The 19187-nt window shown below is 36.4% G+C and overlaps 1 protein-coding gene across 1 annotated transcript; it reads right to left on the bottom strand.

Moving 5' to 3' along the window:
* Positions 1–17255: 17255 nt before the first annotated feature.
* Positions 17256–18740, bottom strand: LOC131659195 (uncharacterized). The gene is made up of 4 exons (XM_058928422.1): positions 18185–18740; positions 17920–18087; positions 17621–17832; positions 17256–17519 (listed from the first exon to the last, which is right to left on the bottom strand). The coding sequence occupies exons 1-4, from the start codon at positions 18738–18740 to the stop codon at positions 17256–17258; spliced, it is 1200 nt and encodes a 399-aa protein (XP_058784405.1).
* Positions 18741–19187: the final 447 nt, after the last annotated feature.

Genomic DNA, 19187 nt, shown 5'->3' on the forward strand with positions numbered 1-19187 from the left:
TAATCTCAAGGATCTTTTCCCCCATAGAGTCTTCCATAATCAGTTTCTTTAAGAGTCCGCCACAACCTTGGGCTTTGTACAAGGCAGAAAATAATCTTTCCCCTAGCTAGAGTAGCCACAACCTTGGGCTTCATACAAGGCACAAATTAATAAACTTCCACAGTTAAGAGTCAGCCACAACCTTGGGCTTTGTACAAGGCACACAAAATAGAGTCATTCATAGTCTTTAAAACTCAATTATCCTCAGCAGTCAGCCACAACCTTGGGCTTTGTACAAGGCACACAAATAGAGTCTCCCTAAAAAGAGTCAGCCACAATTCTGGGCTTTGTACAGAACACCAAATAAAATCCATCAAATAAACACTCTCCAACTAGAGTCAGCCTCAATTCTGGGCTTTGTACAGAACACAAATTCCCTGTAATTAACCCCCAGTAGAGTTATCTCCCAAAGTCAATAAAAACAATCAAAAGCCTCAAGCTTGGGCCTCATGCAAGCCAGCTAAAGTCAAATCTTTTATACAGTAGATAGACATAGCTTATCTCTATAGAGAGATATTTTTACTACTCTACCACATTCATACAAACAAACATCACATTTCATTTTAATTTTAATTAAGTCTCCCATTTAGGATTTTGAAAGGCATGAGCTGGCAGTGAAACCAGACATGTGATTAACTTTCCCTAATTTGGATGAGCATCCTTCTTTCACTCAAGAGGCATGTTGGCTGTCATACTTGATCAACCAAGTAGGCTCCCTCTCTTGAATGAAATGAATTCAGTTTTTCTATCACTCTTTTAATGTTTGTGGTGGAATAGTAGAAATACTTCTCTATAAAGATGACTTCATGTCTCTTTACTGTAAACAGAGATTTAATTCAAAGCTTCAACCTTGAGCTTCAAGCAAGGCACCAAAAATAATTAATTTCCCTAGTTAGTTCCCCGAACTACATTAAGCTCTGACTTCCATTAGGGATATGTAGGCATGAGGTTCACAAGGAATCTCAGCGAGCTAATAAAAATACCAAAAATAGTCAGTTTGTCTGTCTGTCTGTCTTTTTTTTAATCATTTCAATTCTCTCTCCTAACACAAAGGAGAAACTTTCCCAATCATTAGCAATAAACACAATCACAATGACACAGAGAAGGTTCGCATAGAGTACTACGGATATGTAGGGTGCTTAAACTCTTCCCTATGTATAACCGACCACCCGAACTCCAGAATTTCTAGTCTAGGTGAAATCCCCACACTTAGCAAACTCCTAGGGTTTAGTTGAGATCTTTTTTTCCCTTTCCTACTCATAGGACAATAAGAAAGTTCGTGTGATATCGTAGGAAGAACTGAAATAAAATTCATCCCATCCCGGGCGCATTCTCCTTCCAAATTTTGCGTGAAGGGTCTAGCGTGCCGTCCTCCCAAGTGAAACGGGGAGGTAAAAAAAAACGACACCACAAGGATGATAAATCATCTCTTGGAAACTTCAAGGCTTTGAATGCCTTATTTAATGGAGTAGACAAAAATGATTTTAGGTTGATCAACACCTATATTGTAGCCAAGGATGCTTGGGATATTCTTAAAATAAAAGCAAAATACTCATTTTGGTCCCTTAATTATACCCTTGAGTTCAGATTGAGCCCTTAATTTTTTTTCGTGTCACTTTGGTCCCTTAAATTTGAAAATGTTTCATTTTAGTACTTTTTGTGTAATTAGCGACGGAAAAACTTTAAAACTGGTCGCTAAATCCGTTGCTAATTAGACAAAAAGGACTAAAATGAAACATTTTGAAAGGTAAGGGACCGATGTGAGACGAAAAAAAATTAAGGGACCAATCTGAACCCGAGGGTATAGTTAAGGGACCAAAATGAATATTTTGCCTAAAATAAATTATGAAGGAACATCCAAAGTAAAGATGTATAGGCTTCAGCTTCTCACTTCCAAATTTGAAAACCTAAAGATGGGTGATGATGATACTATCCAGCAATATCACATGATGATTCTCAAAATTGCAAATGGATCTAGTGCTTGGGGAGAAAATTGTCAGAAGAAAAACTTGTAAGAAAAATTCTTAGGTCTCTAACTAGGAAATTTTACATGAAGGTAAGAGCCATTGAAGAAACTCGTAACATCAGCACTATGAGAGTTGATGAACTTATTGGTTCTCTTCAAATTTTTGAAATGACCAACAGTGAAAAGTTTGGGAAAAAAATACAGCAGTTGTGTCTCATTCAAAAATGGATCCAGTAGAATTGGATACTAATGAGACTCTATCAGATACCATTGTGCTACTTGGAAGACATTTCAATAAGATTTTAAAAAAACTAAGGATGAGAGGAAGACCAGATGTCAAGAACATCTCACTTGACGTCTGTAATGTATCTCTAGATGAGAACAATACTAAAAGAGCTAAGTGTAATGGATGTAAGGGTCTTGGAAACATCCTAACATAATGTCCAACTTACCTCAAGAAACACAGGAAGGTTCTTGGGTTGAGGGGAGTGCAAGCTAACTTCTTCCTCATGTACACCAAATGACTTCAGGAATTTCTACTCCTTATCCTGAGGTTGTTGTTTTGCGGTGTTGAGTTTTTGTGATGCAATGGAGCTGTTGTGAAGAAGATGCCAAACATGATGTCCTAATATCATTATGATTGTGAAGAGATGTCCCTCCATGTTGTTGTTTCTATGTACAGTAGCTTCTGAAGATTGCTGATGTTTGTAATCTTTTTATTACGTAATTCTGGGGTGTCTTTTGTTTATTTATTTTATCCAAGATTTGCCAAAGGGGGAGATTGTTAGTTCTCTATTTTGTTGATTGGCATTAATTTTAGTAAAACAAAAATAGCGGCAATATGATAAATAGGATGTGTTAACTTGCTAAGAAGAACAAGTTAAGCAAGACTTCTTATTTTATGAAAAAACTTGTTGAGATGAAATGTTTCATCATTTAGAGAAATATGTCAGACAAGATGTCGTATGCAGGGTCATACAACATCGTGACTGTTATGGACTAGGTTGTTGGATCGGTTCAGAATTTAACAGATGAAAAATATTTTGGGAATATTATGCAGTCTTATGTGGCGGTGATTGTGTGGTCTGGAAGATTCAATTCAGAATCAAGAAGAATACTCACTTTCTAATTATGGTGATAATTTAGGAAGATTTGATTGAAGAATTATTTTTGTGCAGAATCTTATGTTGACTTGTAGCAGCTGATATATTGTGATTAGAAGCCCAAATCCAGTTGGAAAAATGTTATAAATAGAAGTATTTGCAACCTAGAACATACGGGTCCAAGATGTAGAAGCATTAGGGCTTATTCATTATGCCACTCTCTACGAAAGTTGGTTTGTATGATCCACTAGGGTTGTAAGTTGGACTGTGTTATAGAGTGTTAGAACAAGATTGAGAATCTATGTTCAGAATTTAGTTTTGATGATAACAAGCATATATTTTGTGAGTAACAATTTTATTACTAATGGTTTCATTTAGTATACAGAAATTATGCGTCTACAGGTTGCATCAGAATCACAGAAACTGAATCAGACATGAAAGAGGAACCAAACATTCAGAAGATTAACTAAAGCCGAAAACATCAGTCATCAGATGTTCTGATCCAGAACACATCAACTACCGAAAACAGCAGATCAAGAAGCAAACAAGCAAGATGGAAAACAATCTTATTTAAGAACACGCAACATCAGAAGATCATGAACTGAAGATCTGAAGTTCTGAAGTTACAAGCTCTGAAACTACAATGCAGCGGCATTCAAAATACAAACATCAGTTGAAGTTATATACAAGCCAATAAAGAATCTACAGCTCAGCATACAAATTGAGTAAAATATAAAGAGCTTAGAACCTAAGGGGGAGCCGTTAGAAACATCATCACGTGCAAAACGGTTACAACATTTAAAAGGACAAACTTCCAAGATTGAAAGAAGAAGCAAGCTACATGCAAAACATTGAAGAAAAACCAGAATAGCACGCCACAAACTAATATTAGGATAAGGTTCTACCAAGAGCGACACTTTTCATTCATGAGCAAATCGAGATGAAGACTTTCAAAGCAATATTCAAACAAAAGTGCAACGGTTACATTCCAACGGTAATCACTCATCAAGCTATAAATAGAATCAAACTTCTATCTTGAAGATATGTTGTGGTATCCATCTATTCATCCAAAATGGAGAGTGAATGATCATCCATCACCTGTATGGATCCGGAGAGAAAAAGAGAATATCCAGTGAGGATCATCCATGGAGAAAGAATCAAGTGTGCAACCAAAGAAATACTCTACACAAAAGAAGAAAATGAATTTGTAGAATGCATCTGTAGAAAAAGAAGCTGAGCATGAATACCTAACTGAAGGAATATGAAGATCTGCATCAGAAGATACACAAGGGGCAACGCATACTCTGCATGTGCAGAAATAAGCTGTAGTGTTTTTATACACCAATCATATGCCTATATAAAGACAGATAGAGAAAATGTGTGCAGACACATCAGAAGTTACATGAGAGGCAACTTACACAAAGTGTATGATGAATCAAATAATACACATCACATGCCTACAGGAAATATTTCAAAAGACGAAGAAGAAGAAGAAAATCTTTTGTTAAGAAGTATTCTCCACTAGAGTTATCAGAAGTTTACTAATACTTGATCAGTTCATACATTTCTCACATTGAATGACTTGAAAAAATTGAATACACTAAGTCACTTCTCAAGAAGTGTTTCATGTTTGATTATGATCATTAAATATGTCATCAGCTGTAGCAAGCTCTATGATCAGTATTTAAGAAGAAGATGAAGATCTATTCACGAGAAGCAATCAAGATGAGAGCTGATGCTCCATATCTGCTTAAGAAAATAAGAATAAAATGGTCTTACAATAGGGAATCAATTTCAAGAGCTAAAGTTCTAATCTCCTTACTCAGACAAGAGAAGATCAGACCATAAGAAGCATTCAACATAGAGTTGTTGCTCTAAATCAGCTTAAGAAGACTTGAAGATGAAAATCATGACAAGAAGCAATCAACATAGGAGCTGTTACTCCATATCTGCTTTCAGAAGACGAAGAACTCAATCAGAAGATAAAAGAAGAAGACTACAAGTTTAGTTATAACTTGTAATACAATGTAAAACACATAGAGTTGTTGCTCGTAGTGTGTTGTATCTGAAGAACTTCTGATAAATTGTTTAGGCTCCAGAAGTGACTTCTAGTCAGCGAGTCGTAAACGTAAGTATTGAGAATAGGAGACCATCTGCTTAATTAAGAAGCACACCTATAATCTTCAGAAGATAGATGAACGTTATATCCTGCTGGGATCCCTGAACGGTTCATCATTTAAGGTTAGTCACAGTAGTTTGTTGTGCGGGGTTAGTCACAAAAGGTTGGTTGTGCAGGGTTAGTCACAGTGGGTAGACTGTGCAGGGTGCCTGAGTCAATGGATGTTATATCTCGCGGAGATCACTGAACGGGTCATTGTCCAGATGGTTAGTCACGACAGTTGGCTGTGCAAGTTGTGAGTCACGATGGAGGATCTTGCAGTTGTAATCATGATTTGGTTATAGTGGATTAAGACCTCTGTTGAGAGGCAAATCACCTGAAGAAGGTGGACTGGAGGTAGCCTTAGTTAGAAGGTGAACCAGGATAAAAATGAATGTGTCTTTTACTTTCTGCACATGTCATTTTAACTTAGAACTTCCAAGAATTAATCTGCAGAACTGTACAGAGCAAGTCAGAAGTTCTGATATCCTTTAGAAGTTAAACTGAACATCTTATTGGTTATGTAGCTCTACATCTTCATGCTTCTGCAACATCCAAGCATAATCTAATAGATGATCAAATGAATGAAAGAAAATACGTTAAAGAAAAAGAAAGGGAATTTTAATTGATAAAGAACACAATTCAATCCCCCCTTTCTTGTGTTTTTCTCCACCTTCATAGAGTTGTAAGTCTTTGTGATTGTTCTCCTCGAAGATATGAAGCAAGAGTGAGTATTGTTCTTGATCGAAACTTTTAAGCAAGATCAAGCATTTGTTGATCAAGAGAGTCTTAATCGTGTATTGTTTGTAATTGAAGATTGTGATAAGGGCCGTAAATATTAGTAAATAGGGTAGTTATTATGAGACATCACTGCGGTGATTGGAAGTTAGAAGGGTTTCTCTTATCTAGGAAGTTCTTAGGTAGAAGTTGCACTAGGTAGGGATTAAGTGAGAAGTTAGTAAACCGAAGGTTATTTAGGTGTGAACCAGAGGTTATTTTCATAGAAATTCGAATTGATACTACTAATAGTGGATTTATTCCTAGCTTGGTAGCCTCTAGAGTAGGTGTTATTATACACCGAATTGGGTTATCAATTATGGTGTGTTATTTACTTTTCGGTATTGTGTATGTATGTTTATACCTTGCCTATGTGTTTTGTTCAGGTCATATGTCTCGATATGTCATAGGACATCTAAAGTCTGATATACCGGAATTTCATTAAGGATAAAAGGATATACATCGAATTAATCCTTTTTAGTCGATTCAATTATGAAATTCAAAACAATCAAGTTGTATAACTTGCATCTTGAAAGCTCGACCAAAAAAATAGATGTACATATATTTAACCAATTTTCACATGATTTGGTTGTTAAGGCGAGACTTAAAACAACCAAATTACATTCGGGGAGGAAGACGGGCGTTTTAACAAGCAAGTCGTACGACTTTTGTCCGAACACATGAGGGTAAAAGGGATATACATCTAATTAACCCATTTTCATCCCGATTTATTTGTAAATGAAATGGCTTAGAATGAATTGAGTTGGGGTCTCTAAAATGAAAGACAAGCATAATAACAAGAAACTTGTGCAGCTTGTGTCCGAACAGTTGAGGATCAAGTTAATAAAAAGATAAACTCAAAACGATCAAGTTATTGTTTACTTTTTGGTTTTTTGATTTGAGAATAAAACATGACTTTTATGTGTTTTAGTGTTCAAAGTTGTTGTTTTGCAGTGCTCTAAGCCCAAACTCATGATGGTTCTTACTTCTTAAAGTGATTTTAGATTCCAAACACATCTAATATCGAAAAGAATCTAAACTCTAATGTGTTAAAAAGAGTGGTATACATAAGATATCTTACATGTTTTTAGTTTGAAATCAAATAAAGGTAAAAAAGGCAACAAAAAAACCTAAATGATAGTGTTATGATGAGCTTAAAATTACAAACACAAACATTAAAAAATAGTCACAACATAAGCATATTATCTTAGGTTGAAGCCTTAGGTGCTACTTGCAAAACCTTTAATAGATTCTTCCTTCCACTCTCAATATTAAAGAAACTATATTTCCCTCTCAATTTTTCAACACGTCTTTACTCTTCAAAATCCCCCTCTTTTTCCTCACGAAATGACCTTTATTTATAGTGGAAAACTTGGATTTTGGGGAGGGGATGAAGACAAAACTTGTAAGGATTTTGGAATAGTGACGGGAGATGAAAAAAATGAAATACTTGGTGAGGTGATAATTCTTTCAAAATATCCTTTCTATGTTATCCACAATGAATCATGCAAGCAACAAATGTATCACAAAAATGACAAGGCGAAAGAGGGTAAATGAGAAATTAAGAAAAGCTTAAAACCAAAGAGGAATATTCCTTGGTTAAAAATAAAAAATTAACCTTGTTGATTCCTCTAATTAGAATTTTTATCATGATTAAAGACGTTTTATCATGTTAAAGATCAAAATTAACCTTGAAAATCCTCTAATTGATCTTTGATTTTGATTAAAGATGTTGTCATTTAGCCTCTGCCTTTGAATTTTAATTTTTTTTTAATTTTGACAATTTGCTTGAAACACTAAAACTCTAAATACATGATTTTTTGGATTTTCATGATGAAATAATAAGCAATGGTAAGGGCGATGATAATGAAGAATGAAAGATAAAATTGAAATATTTGTGTTTTTGAAGTAAATCAAGGAATTTTGAAAACTATGAAAAACTAGTGGAAAACCCGTGCATCCGCACGGGTACTAGCGTGGGCTGAACCGGTTGCACCAGATAAGGTGTATTGTTCGTCAAAATGAAAAGGCATAAAATATATGACGGTGTATATAATTTTAAAAAATATAATATATAAGTTGATTAAACTAAAATTAAAAACTACATATGAATATTATAAGTAGGTTGAATAAAATAAAAACTAAGTCCAACACCCAAAAAAAAGTTAATTGAAAAAGTAAAATAGTAGTTTCACAAACTACTGATGAAAAAATAAGTAAACAAATAAAAATAATAGAATATGTAATTAAAATATTATTATAAATGAATGTAGCCATTTTTTAAGTTAATTAAATTAAAAGCAATATTTTTGTAACCAAAAAGGTGGTAAGTAATTAAAGCAAGTTATTGGAACGTTCTAAAGTGTTGAAGTGCCCCCAGATACGTTGTCTCCACCATTTCCACTCAAAAGTTACCATCATCGCAAAGCGAACCCGAAGGTTCATTCGTTCAACTATGGCAAGTGACAACATGCGCGAAGAACGTCAACTTCCGGCCATGGATGATCGACCTTCACCGTAAGTTGTCATCTGCTGTCGACCTTATCCTGTGTTTTAGTCATTTCTTCAAACTTTCGAGGTGTCGACAAATATTTTTGTTAAATTTACATTGTTCATGGATAAATGTCCCAGATTCGTCGTTGTCTTAGTATTTAGGGTGTAGTGGGAGGAGTTAGCAAGTGTTAAGAAAGAAAGCAGAAAGGCGATGGATGAAATAGAGGCATCGCAGGTCAAAACGGACCCTAGTCTGGAGAATGAACATGCTCCAGTCAATCCTGGTGGTGCTGCAAGAAAAAGTTAACATGCATCTATTTACAGAGCATCTTTCCAATCATCAGCATCCAGAAGGTAACTCTGAAGTGTTTTTTATGAAGATGAACATGTATTTTACCATAAAAGCTGGTTGTTTAGAGAAAAAGTATGATACTAACATTTATGTACTTGATTGGACTATGTGTAGGAGTACTGAACATAATAAGGTCTCGGCAAAAGCGAAGGGAAAGTATGTAGGAGTGACAGTTAGTGATGATTCGGGAAGGAAGTGCGAGAAAGGCAACGAGAAAGGTTGTGCTTCTGGAATGGCTGCTGGTGTTGCACGGGGAACCCGTCAGGAAGATGTTCATCTACCATGGGACACTGCAATGTAGGTGTCTTAGATTGTTCAGTTTAATAGCATTTTAAATGTTTGATTTCTAATATTGATTATGGGATGTATGGGATGTAGTAAGGTTGTGAGTTTTTTATTGTTAGAACCATTTGTTGGGTTTAGGATTTTACAAATATATTGAGTGCATTGTGAAAGTTTCCAACTTGGTTGGTTTTTATGTTTTTTATTTGTTTAAGGAATAGCGTTCCCCAGTCTTCCGAGGGGGGTTCCAGACAACGCGGTCTGCAAGAGGTTACCAGGTCTCCGATGAACGACAGGCTCTCCGTGGAGAAAGGAAAGAAGAAATTTTGGGAAAGCCAAGATAGGTTGAATCCTAAGAATCAAGGTGTGGTGATTGATGAGGAAATGGAAGGGAAAGTCAAGAGAGTAGGTCATCACGAAGGTGATGTTGGAGGCAGCGACAAACTTAAGGGTAAGGTTGTAGGTTCTTCGGATGCCCCCGACGCTCAAAGAGATGACAATCAATTCATAACTATCATTCGACGGCAATAGGTAAATAATTTATGAAATGTTATTATATTGAAAATAGTTGCTTTGATTTTCAGTTGGACGTTTTTAGACGGAGTTATATGATGTTTTTATGTAATTTCAGGGTGTACACTCCGATAATTATGGATTAGGAATAGGAGTATTGGGTTTGAGAAATTTTTTATGCAAAGAATATGTGCAAAAATGTGATGGTATGTCATGTCCCATTGTTACTTGATTAACTATAAGAAGATAACTAAGTTGGTATTTTAGAGAAGCTGACATTGTTTGATAACCTCTGCAGCAAATTCTTGCAAATGTGATCGACAGTTGCCTTCACCGCCGAATTTAAAACATTGTTCTATTTGACTACGATAAAGGAGAACCATATTATTGTGAGATTAAGAAGAGGGACAAGAAAAAGGAGAAATATTTGTGTGCGGCGTGGTTTGATTATTAAAGGGACGCTGAGTTGAAGGTCGGCGATAAACTCCATTTTTTCATCCGATACCCACTGTTGCACCCCAAAATTTGCCCATCTAATTATTCTTAATTGGCTTACATATCTCATTCATTTACATCTTAAGTCATCAATAAAATCATGCATCATTAAACAACCATTGGCATTGGAATCAGAGATCTTAAAATTATTAAAGTTTCACTGTTTCTATACTTCGAGACTAATTCATCTTCAAAGGTTCTTCAAAGTGTTGTTATGGAATTGATAATATATAAGCGCGATTCTTTCAATCGTTTGTTGCTTGTCAAGGAAGTTAACATGATTTGAGGAATTAAGATCTCATTGAGTTAGAGTTGGACTTGAAGTATTCATTCATGTAACTTTATCAAGTCTAAACGATTGAAGGTTTATCCAAGCAATCCCGTGATTCTAATTATTCAGAGACATGAGTTTGGCCGTGATACTAAGACTCGACTCTTGTTATATTCGGAATAAAGATTCAATTTATATAGAGTTTCTTACAATTCAAGGTACAAGACACAAAGGCAACATCATTGCAAGTTCAATATTATTCAAGACTATTCAAGTTCCAATGTCCATACCAAAAAATCCAAATCCTTTACAAATTACAAGTACAAGATGAAAGGAAAAATATAAAGATTACAAAAGAATGTCATAAAATTTATGGACCAAGGTTTCTCATGATCTTCCACTTCATGCTTTGTTGTTGTTGCCTTATCCTTGCTACCTCATCCATTCAGTATCCATCCAAGACAAAACAGTCCACATACACCAGTTCAAAAAACAACCATTCTAACATTCCAATGCAACCTATTGTGACCTTCTTCACTAAAGCCTAAACCGTGACTATACCACTGCCTTGTACCGCAGAAATCCGCATCATCACCTGCAATAAAACCCAATTATGCACACCAATTCAGAAAATGAGAACAGAAAAACAAAGAACCAGTGCCAAAGACAAATTAGTTCGTATCCATGTCAGTCCATACTCACAACTAATCATAAACTAGTAAAAATAAGGCCCTAATCACCTAGCAGATTTTCATATAATTAATTTAACCACTTTGTAACCACCAAAACAGTTTCATAACTACCTATTCTAACCAATAACAGAATTCTAACCTTTCCCGTCACTAACCAAACCTATTCTCCATACATAACAGTAACTGTAACAAACTTTCAGTTACTAACTAACTCAATCATCCTAACCGAATTAACCACTTTGTAACAGAATCCTAACTCCTAACTAACTCCTAACAAATCCTAACTGAATTTTCAACAGAAATTAGAAGAGTAACTGACCTGAAGAAACTCTATATAACAGGATGTTCTACACACTTTAGCCCCCTCTCGATTCATTCTTTATCTTCCCTAAACCACCACAACCATTTCTCCACTTCATCTTCATTCTTCTTCACTTCTTCACTTCTTCACTTCTGGTCTTCATCATTCATCACCATCATCACTCCACAAACTCTGCGAAATCATCATCACCACTTGATCACCATTTTCTTCCACTCTTCAATCTCTCCACAATTTACCTTCAGATTCTTCATCATCTTCACCATCAATAATCAGCATCTCCAACGAGTTCCTGGATCTTCGCAGCTTCATACATAATCACCTTCGTCATCACATCAACCTCTCTGCAACAAACGAAAAAAAAATAGAATCTCCGAAGCTTCCTCTTCATCTTCAAGCGATAATCCACGCAATCAGAAACGCAGAAGCTCGCGGCAAAAGAAAGAAGAAAGTTCTAAGGCAAGGACGTGCATACCTGAGTTTCTGAAGGAACTTATTCAGATTTCGTGTTCGGTTTTGTCACATTCCAAGAGGCGCCAAACTTGTCTCAATGAAGCGAAACAGAACTGAGAGGAGAGTTGATGCCGATTCCTTCCCGTCTCAGAGTGGTATGAGACGCCGTTCCATTGGAGAGGTGACACCGCCGTCCTCGCGCTTCAGATGTGAGGAGAGAATGACGCTGCTCAGGGCGGCACCGAGGTCACTTCGTCGGAGAAGAGGAATTTCCCCATCGCGCCGTCACCGATTGAATGAATAAGATAGAAGAGGTTTTCTCTGAAGAAGGAAGCTGATGCGTCATACAGATACCAACCCTAATCCTCTTCTACTTCTTCTTTTGTTAATTTTATTTAATTTTTTTATTTAGTTATTTTTGAATAAAAGTTAAATGGATCGACATAATAATGAATTACAAATAGAAACCTCTTGGGCCATTCCTATTACACCCCCAATGGCCCATGTACAACCTTTTTTTGGCAGTCTGAATGAATAACAAAAATGCACATTGGGCCATACGAGTTCATTGCTCATCACACCCCATGTGGCCCATTGGTATTCTGAAACAACAAAAACCTCCCTTGGGCTATTGATTGGGCTACGTCCAAAGTTACTATTCAGTTTGCACCCCCAGTCTCTTTTCATTTTTATTTAGGTTAATTAGATTTTTTGCCATTTCTTTTAGGTGATAAAATGCTAACTTTTTTTCTATTATTTTCTTAGACTTTGACATAATTTTTGACATATAAAATAATCACTAAAAATATTAGTCTGTAGACTAATCATTTTAATTCCTTTTTGCTTAATTAGAATTCAATTTCTCTCATAAAAAATCAATATAAAAATAATAGTACTTTAACTCACTTTTGTGCTATATTTTGACTTGTTCTATTTCATGCTCTTGTACTATTTTCATGTATCCTACTTGTTGACTTCTAATTGTGATCTCTATTTTCATATTCTTTTATTCCTAACCTTAGGTAGAAACCATGATAACATTAGGTAGAAATTCCCTTCATACTTAGGCTAGTTTCTTTTCCTCTTCAACTTTAAAACATCTAATAAATATCAAAATAAAATCCCTTTAAAAAATACAAAGAAAACACTTAATAAAACATTAATAAAAAAGTGAAAATCATTAAAAAGGGAATGGAAGCTTGAATCTCCCTTGCTTTAGGGAATCATTCGAGTGCTTGGATCTCCCTTGCTTTAGGGAACCATTCGAGCGTAAGTTCCCAATTTCTAAAAAACACAAACCAAAGAGCAACTCGAGTTTCCCTTGCTTTAGGGTGCCACTTGAACGCTCAAACTCTTTTCTCTATCTCGCCTCCGAGGCATTCTTTAATCGGACACGTTAGTTCCGCTCCATTCCCAGCTTAAGACTCCAGAGGTCGAGCAGCGGAGTGCGAATGTAACTTCGTCCACTAAAAAACACAAAAACAAACAAAAACTAAAGAGCCGAACTACGGCGCTCTGATTCCTGAAAAGGATACGTAGGCATTAGGTCGTGGGGCCTAAGCGAGCACAACTATTTATAAACCTTATTTTCCCCGTGTTTCTTTTCTTTCATTTGCATGCATTCCCTTAGTAATTAAGCTTTAGAGTTATACACCCTTTAGATAGCAACAAACATAGGTGGATACCATCGAGTACGATGGGCGTGAGGGGTGCTAGTACCTTCCCCTTGCGTAACCGACTCCCGTACCCTATCTCTGGTCGAAAGACCTCGTTCTTATTCATCTTAGGTTTTCTGATATTCCTTTCCCTGTTTGGGATAAATATATTGGTGGCGACTCTGTTCATTGTTCGCGAGCGTGCGACACCCACTGGTGGAGGAAATAATGGTTTATGTTGAGTGTAGGGCTGCAACCCCATAGGGGCACCGAGGAGGCTCAACATTGTAAAGTTTTTTAGAAATTAGAGGACCATTTATGTTGCACCGTTGTTGAAAGTTTGTGTTTGAACAATTATCATCTTGGTTGTAAACAATGAAGTTTGTTGTGTAGATGTTATTTGGAAAGTTGCAGCTAGTATATTAGTCATGAAGTGATGTTTAGTGGGTTTTTTGGTTGTGTTTGGTAATTTATTATGTAAAAATTTGGCATGGCTGTAAACCTTATGGGTTTTATTCAATTTTAGTATGCTTTTTAATTTTTTCTTGTTGTATTTATTATACCCCCTGCTGTTGTGTTCAACAAACCTTATATATGTTTTATATTTTTACTTTATGGTACGTGTTTTAAATTGTCATGCAATAACCCATGCAAAAAGTTTGAAGTCACTTTATGATGTTCATGTAGTTTGATGAGGATGTAACCCGAGAGGGTTGGCCTAGTGGGAGGATGCTTGGGTCTCAAGGGTTTGCTCCCCTTGAGGTCTTGAGTTCAAAGGTGCCTAGGACCAATTTTTGGAGGCTACACACAAACTTAAAGTCACATGTGGTATTTGTAATTTGTCCATACTTGATATGCCAGAATGTATAAAATAGTATGGATAATTCCTATGAGTAGGTGTCAGTTAAACTTGTAAGGTAAAAGTGTGTGATAGTAGGAATATTATTCAAACACAAAAGAACAACCAAAAACATGTGGATGATAATCTGTACCATTAAATTTAAGGGCAACATTAATACTGGATGGGTGGAAAGTCACCAAAGGTAGGTGTGTCCTCAATTATTGTCCCGAACTGTTCACATGCGAACACTAATGCTCAAATCATTTTATTAGACTACCTTTACAAAGAGGTCCCAACCTCACAATCACTATTAAGCCGTGGTGGTTCCCATATTCAAAGTGTAACCGCAAATTTACACAGTTGCAAAGGAGAAGGTCTTCTGGAAATGGCTAGTAGTGGAGAAGGTACATGAGCAGAACAATCTATGGTTAGTCATGGAGAAGGGGTAGGAAAGAAACATATGTTCGCTCCCAGTGAAGCAGTGGTGGGAATATTACAGAAAACTGCTTGCAGTGGAGAAGAGATGGGAACAGTAGACCTCATTGATACATTTGCAATTGCGAAGCTATCATTTCAAGTAAGCCCTTTGTTATTTAAATAATCGTATGACATAAATATGAGATCTACATGTGGTTAACCGTTTGTCCACATCCACTGGACAAATACCTTTGTTGTTTTAGTTGTACATGGAGATTGTGTTAGAACAAGATTTGTTCTGATCAATATTCTTAGTTTTGATGATAACAATGTATATGAATTTTGTATGAGTAAATGTGGTACTCTAATACTATGCAATTTCCATTTCAGGAATTATATAAAGAGTATGCACAAAATCAGCGCAAGAAGCACTGACTCAGAAGGTTCAGCATGCAACATCAGAACATGGTCTGGCAAGACATCAGAAGAAGGTCAAGCAGAATCAGAACATGGTCTATGGAAGCATCAGAAGGACTTGAGATGAGAAGCAGAAGCACTGAAGTTCTCATGGTATCACGCTCAGAAGCACTTCAAGGTCAGAAGACAAGAAGATGCTCTGCACCAAGCTGTTTGACTCTGATGATATTCAAACGTTGTTCACACAAACATCAGATCAGAAGCAAGTACTAGCTGGCAGGCTACGCTAACTGACAAAAGGAACGTTGAAAGCTATTAAAGGCAACGTCAGTAGACACAGTGAAAGCAATGCTCGAGGTAGTTGACAAAAGAGTGAAACATTAAATGCAATGCTGTACGGAATACGCAAAGCATTAAATGCTCCCAACGGTCATCTCCTCAAACGTCTATAAATATGAAGTTCGGATGAGAAGCTGAACACAACACTTGCGCAAATATACAGAAACGCTGTCAAATTCAAAAAGCTCTCAAACTTCATCTTCAACCTCACTACATTGCTGTTGTAATTTATTTAGTGAGATTAAGCTTAAACTTAAGAGAAAATCACAGTTGTGATAATAGCTTTATAAGAAGCATTGTAACTCTTAGAATTTGTTTACATTAAGTTGTAAGGACTAGAGTGATCAGGTTGTTGATCAGAATACTCTAAAAAGTCTTAGAGGGTATCTAAGCAGATTGTTCCTAGAGTGATCAGGTTGTGATCAGTATACTCTAGAAGACTTAGAAGTTGTCTAAGTGGAAAACCATTGTAATCTCGTGTGATTAGTGGATTAAATCCTCAGGTGAGGTAAATCACTCCAAGGGGGTGGACTGGAGTAGTTTAGTTAACAACGAACCAGGATAAAAATCATTGTGCAAATTGTTTTTATCTTACAAGTTTTAAAGCTACACTTATTCAAACCCCCCCTTTCTAAGTGTTTTTCTATCCTTCAGATTGAGCCTGCGTTTGTCAGGGCTCACATGTTAGAAATTGGGACAACATGGATAATACGAAACAATGAAGGAATTGAGCATGAAATAGTATATAACGGCAACAGTGATTTACCCCAAGTTGTTGGTGGGTGGAGAGATTTTGAAGAACAATATGAACTACCTTGTGATATGGTTGTTGTATTGGGTTATTATGGAAACAATATATTTCAGGTCGTTGGAATAAGTGATTTAAACACGGTCGATAATCTGCCTACCTTTCACAATAGGTTTATAAGGAAAAAAGGCATATATGTGTTTGACGTTGAACTGTCGGAAAGCTCAGTGTCCAGTCCTAAAATAGTTGAGTTGAATAATCTCATATTTTGATATTTATTTTTATTTTCTTAGAGGAGTGCGCTGACACGTATGATACTATTATAAATGTAGGCATTATAGCCATGTTTTGAATGTCTTCTGAGAGACTACGACTTTGAGGTGTTGACGCTTTGTGGTGACAATGGGAAAAGTCAACCGCTCATAATTTTGAACATAGATGATCCGTTGTGAACAAAGTTAGGATACGAATGGGATGAGTTTTGCAAGTCAAACCATTTCAGACCTGGGCAGAAATTTAGATTCAGATTGGATGTTAAAGACGCAAAAAAAAATTGTCACGTATATAAGGTTCGTAATATTTAAATGAGATGTGTTTTTCGTCTTACTGTTTAAGCTTGAATGCGTGACTGATATAAAAAACCATTAGGCTAAAGGATGTTACGATCCATATGTCAATAGCAGTGTTGCATGAAAATTAATTATGTCTTTGTGTTTATTAAATTGGTTTGTATTAAGATAGAATTTAGAGTGTCACACTTCACTTCCTGCTTTGAAATTTTAGTGGAAACCTGTTGTTTGTTTTCCTCATATACTGTTACACAATAGTAATTTTGGAAATCACATACAACACAAAAAATTAATTACAACCCCTAAAGTGTATGAAATAAATAATTAGGTTACATTGTAATGTTAATAACTACGCATCATGCGTTGTTGAAAACCTCCTTGTAAACCACGTTTGCAGTAGAATTTTTTGCAGTGCCATTATCATCGTGGACCAAAATTTTGATACCTTGCTTGCTTGTAACCCTTGAAAGATCCACATATATTTGGCCATGAGTAAATACGTCGCGTGGAATGTAAAGACCTACCCAATCTAATGACTGACCCTGTGACTTGTTAATCATCGTTGAGTACGACACTATTACTGGAAACTGTCGCCGACTTAGCTTGAAAGGCCATGGTGACTAAGAAGGTGACATATCCATACGGGGGATGTAAACAATTATGCCGTGTTTTTTCCCCCCATAATACGTGCCTCAAGAACTTGGTTTGCCATTTTAGTTACAATTAGTCGTGTACCATTACACAACCCTTCAGATTGATCGATATTCCGCATAAGCATAATCGGTGTATCAATATTAAGCTTTATATGATGGTTAGGCAAACGGGAATTTTTTAAAGAGCTCAAAAACTCGGGAGTGAGGACATCAAGCATGTCCTTGTCATGTATTTCTGAATGATCCACAGCGTCACTGCTGTAATAATCCCTCAAATCACCTATTTCCAAACAATGCGAAAGCGTTTAGTTTAGGTACAATTTGTTTTATACAGCTTAAAAGCAAAGTAAAATGTATGAAACTCTACCTGGCATCAATGCTAAGACATGATCATTTATTTTGTCTACCATATCGATGGTTGACGCTAAAATAGCCATGTTCTTCATGTAGTTGTAGTCACGGTAATTATCGAGGAAGTCTGGTGGAAAATCTATCTCTGTTGTTCCGTCATTTGGACCTCCCAGTCTTCCTTCTTCTATTTTGAGCAGCCACTCGGAGAATTCGGAAATTTACTTTCGATTTTGTTCTGTGATACCACCACTTAGACGCATGTTCTTTGTAAGGGTCAACACCTTGACAGAGTGCCAGATGTAGGAAGCGTTTATGATTGCGTGCAATAATGTCTAATCTCGATCCCCTCAGTATTACGGGCAAAATTTGTCTAAAGTCTCCACCGAAAACGACAACCTTACCACCAAAAACATAGTTTGAGTTTCTAGCAACACTCATTAGATCTTTCAATGTCTTATCAAGTGCTTCAAAGCACCATTTGTTTGCCATAAGAGCCTCGTTCCAAATTATCAACTTCGCATGCCGTAGTAGATCTGCGGCTACATCATGGTAAGGAATATTGCATGTTAAGTTATCCAACATAGGGACAAGTATCTTGAACCTTGACTGTGTCGTTCTCCCTCCTGGTAATAGCAAGGACGCTATACCACTTGTTGCAACGGTTATGTAAATGTCGTGCTTAGCCCTTAGAGCACTTGCGAGTGTCTGCCACATGTAAGTTTTGCCTGTGCTCCCGTAGCCATGGAGGAAGAAGACTCCTCCTTTCTGACCTCTAACCGCCTTCATAATCTCTTTAAAGATTCCTTGTTGTTCGTCTGCGTATATGATAAACTTCATACTATAATGTCTAAATATTTAACTTTGAATAGCTCACAACAGAATATGAGTTAAGAAAGTAATCTGTCATAGCTTCATAAAGTGTGTTGAATTCCCATTGCATTGAGGGAATATTGTAAGTGCGTTCCTCATATATTAGTCGATTGCCCAGCTACTCCAAAACCTATCTGTCAGGATATGGAATTGGTTTGAAGTCACGTAAAGAGAGTCTGTTAACTTGCAACAACTTCTCGATCTCCATCAGCGTAAGATTTAATAGTTCTGCCCCAGTCAATTGGAGTTCTGTTAATCCAACACATACGACAATATACAGAAACGCTCCCAACGGTCATCTCCACAAACGCCTATAAATATGAAGTTCTGATGAGAAGCTGAACACAACACTTGCACAAATATACAGAAACGCTGTCAAATTCCAAAAGCTCTCAAACTTCATCTTCAACCTCA

The sequence above is a fragment of the Vicia villosa genome, linkage group LG1 (genome assembly GCF_029867415.1).
Source record: "Vicia villosa cultivar HV-30 ecotype Madison, WI linkage group LG1, Vvil1.0, whole genome shotgun sequence".
NCBI classification, from domain to species: domain Eukaryota; kingdom Viridiplantae; phylum Streptophyta; class Magnoliopsida; order Fabales; family Fabaceae; genus Vicia; species Vicia villosa.

Excerpts from the sequence above, each read along its gene's own strand:
- LOC131659195 (XM_058928422.1), bottom strand. The coding sequence starts at position 18,740 with ATGAAGTTTATCATATACGCAGACGAACAACAAGGAATCTTTAAAGAG. Across the intron at positions 17,833-17,919 it reads TGTCTTAGCATTGATGCCAG|GTGATTTGAGGGATTATTAC; the intron begins GTAGAGTTTCAT and ends GTTTGGAAATAG. Across the intron at positions 17,520-17,620 it reads GTAATGGTACACGACTAATT|TCACCATGGCCTTTCAAGCT; the intron begins GTAACTAAAATG and ends TCACCTTCTTAG.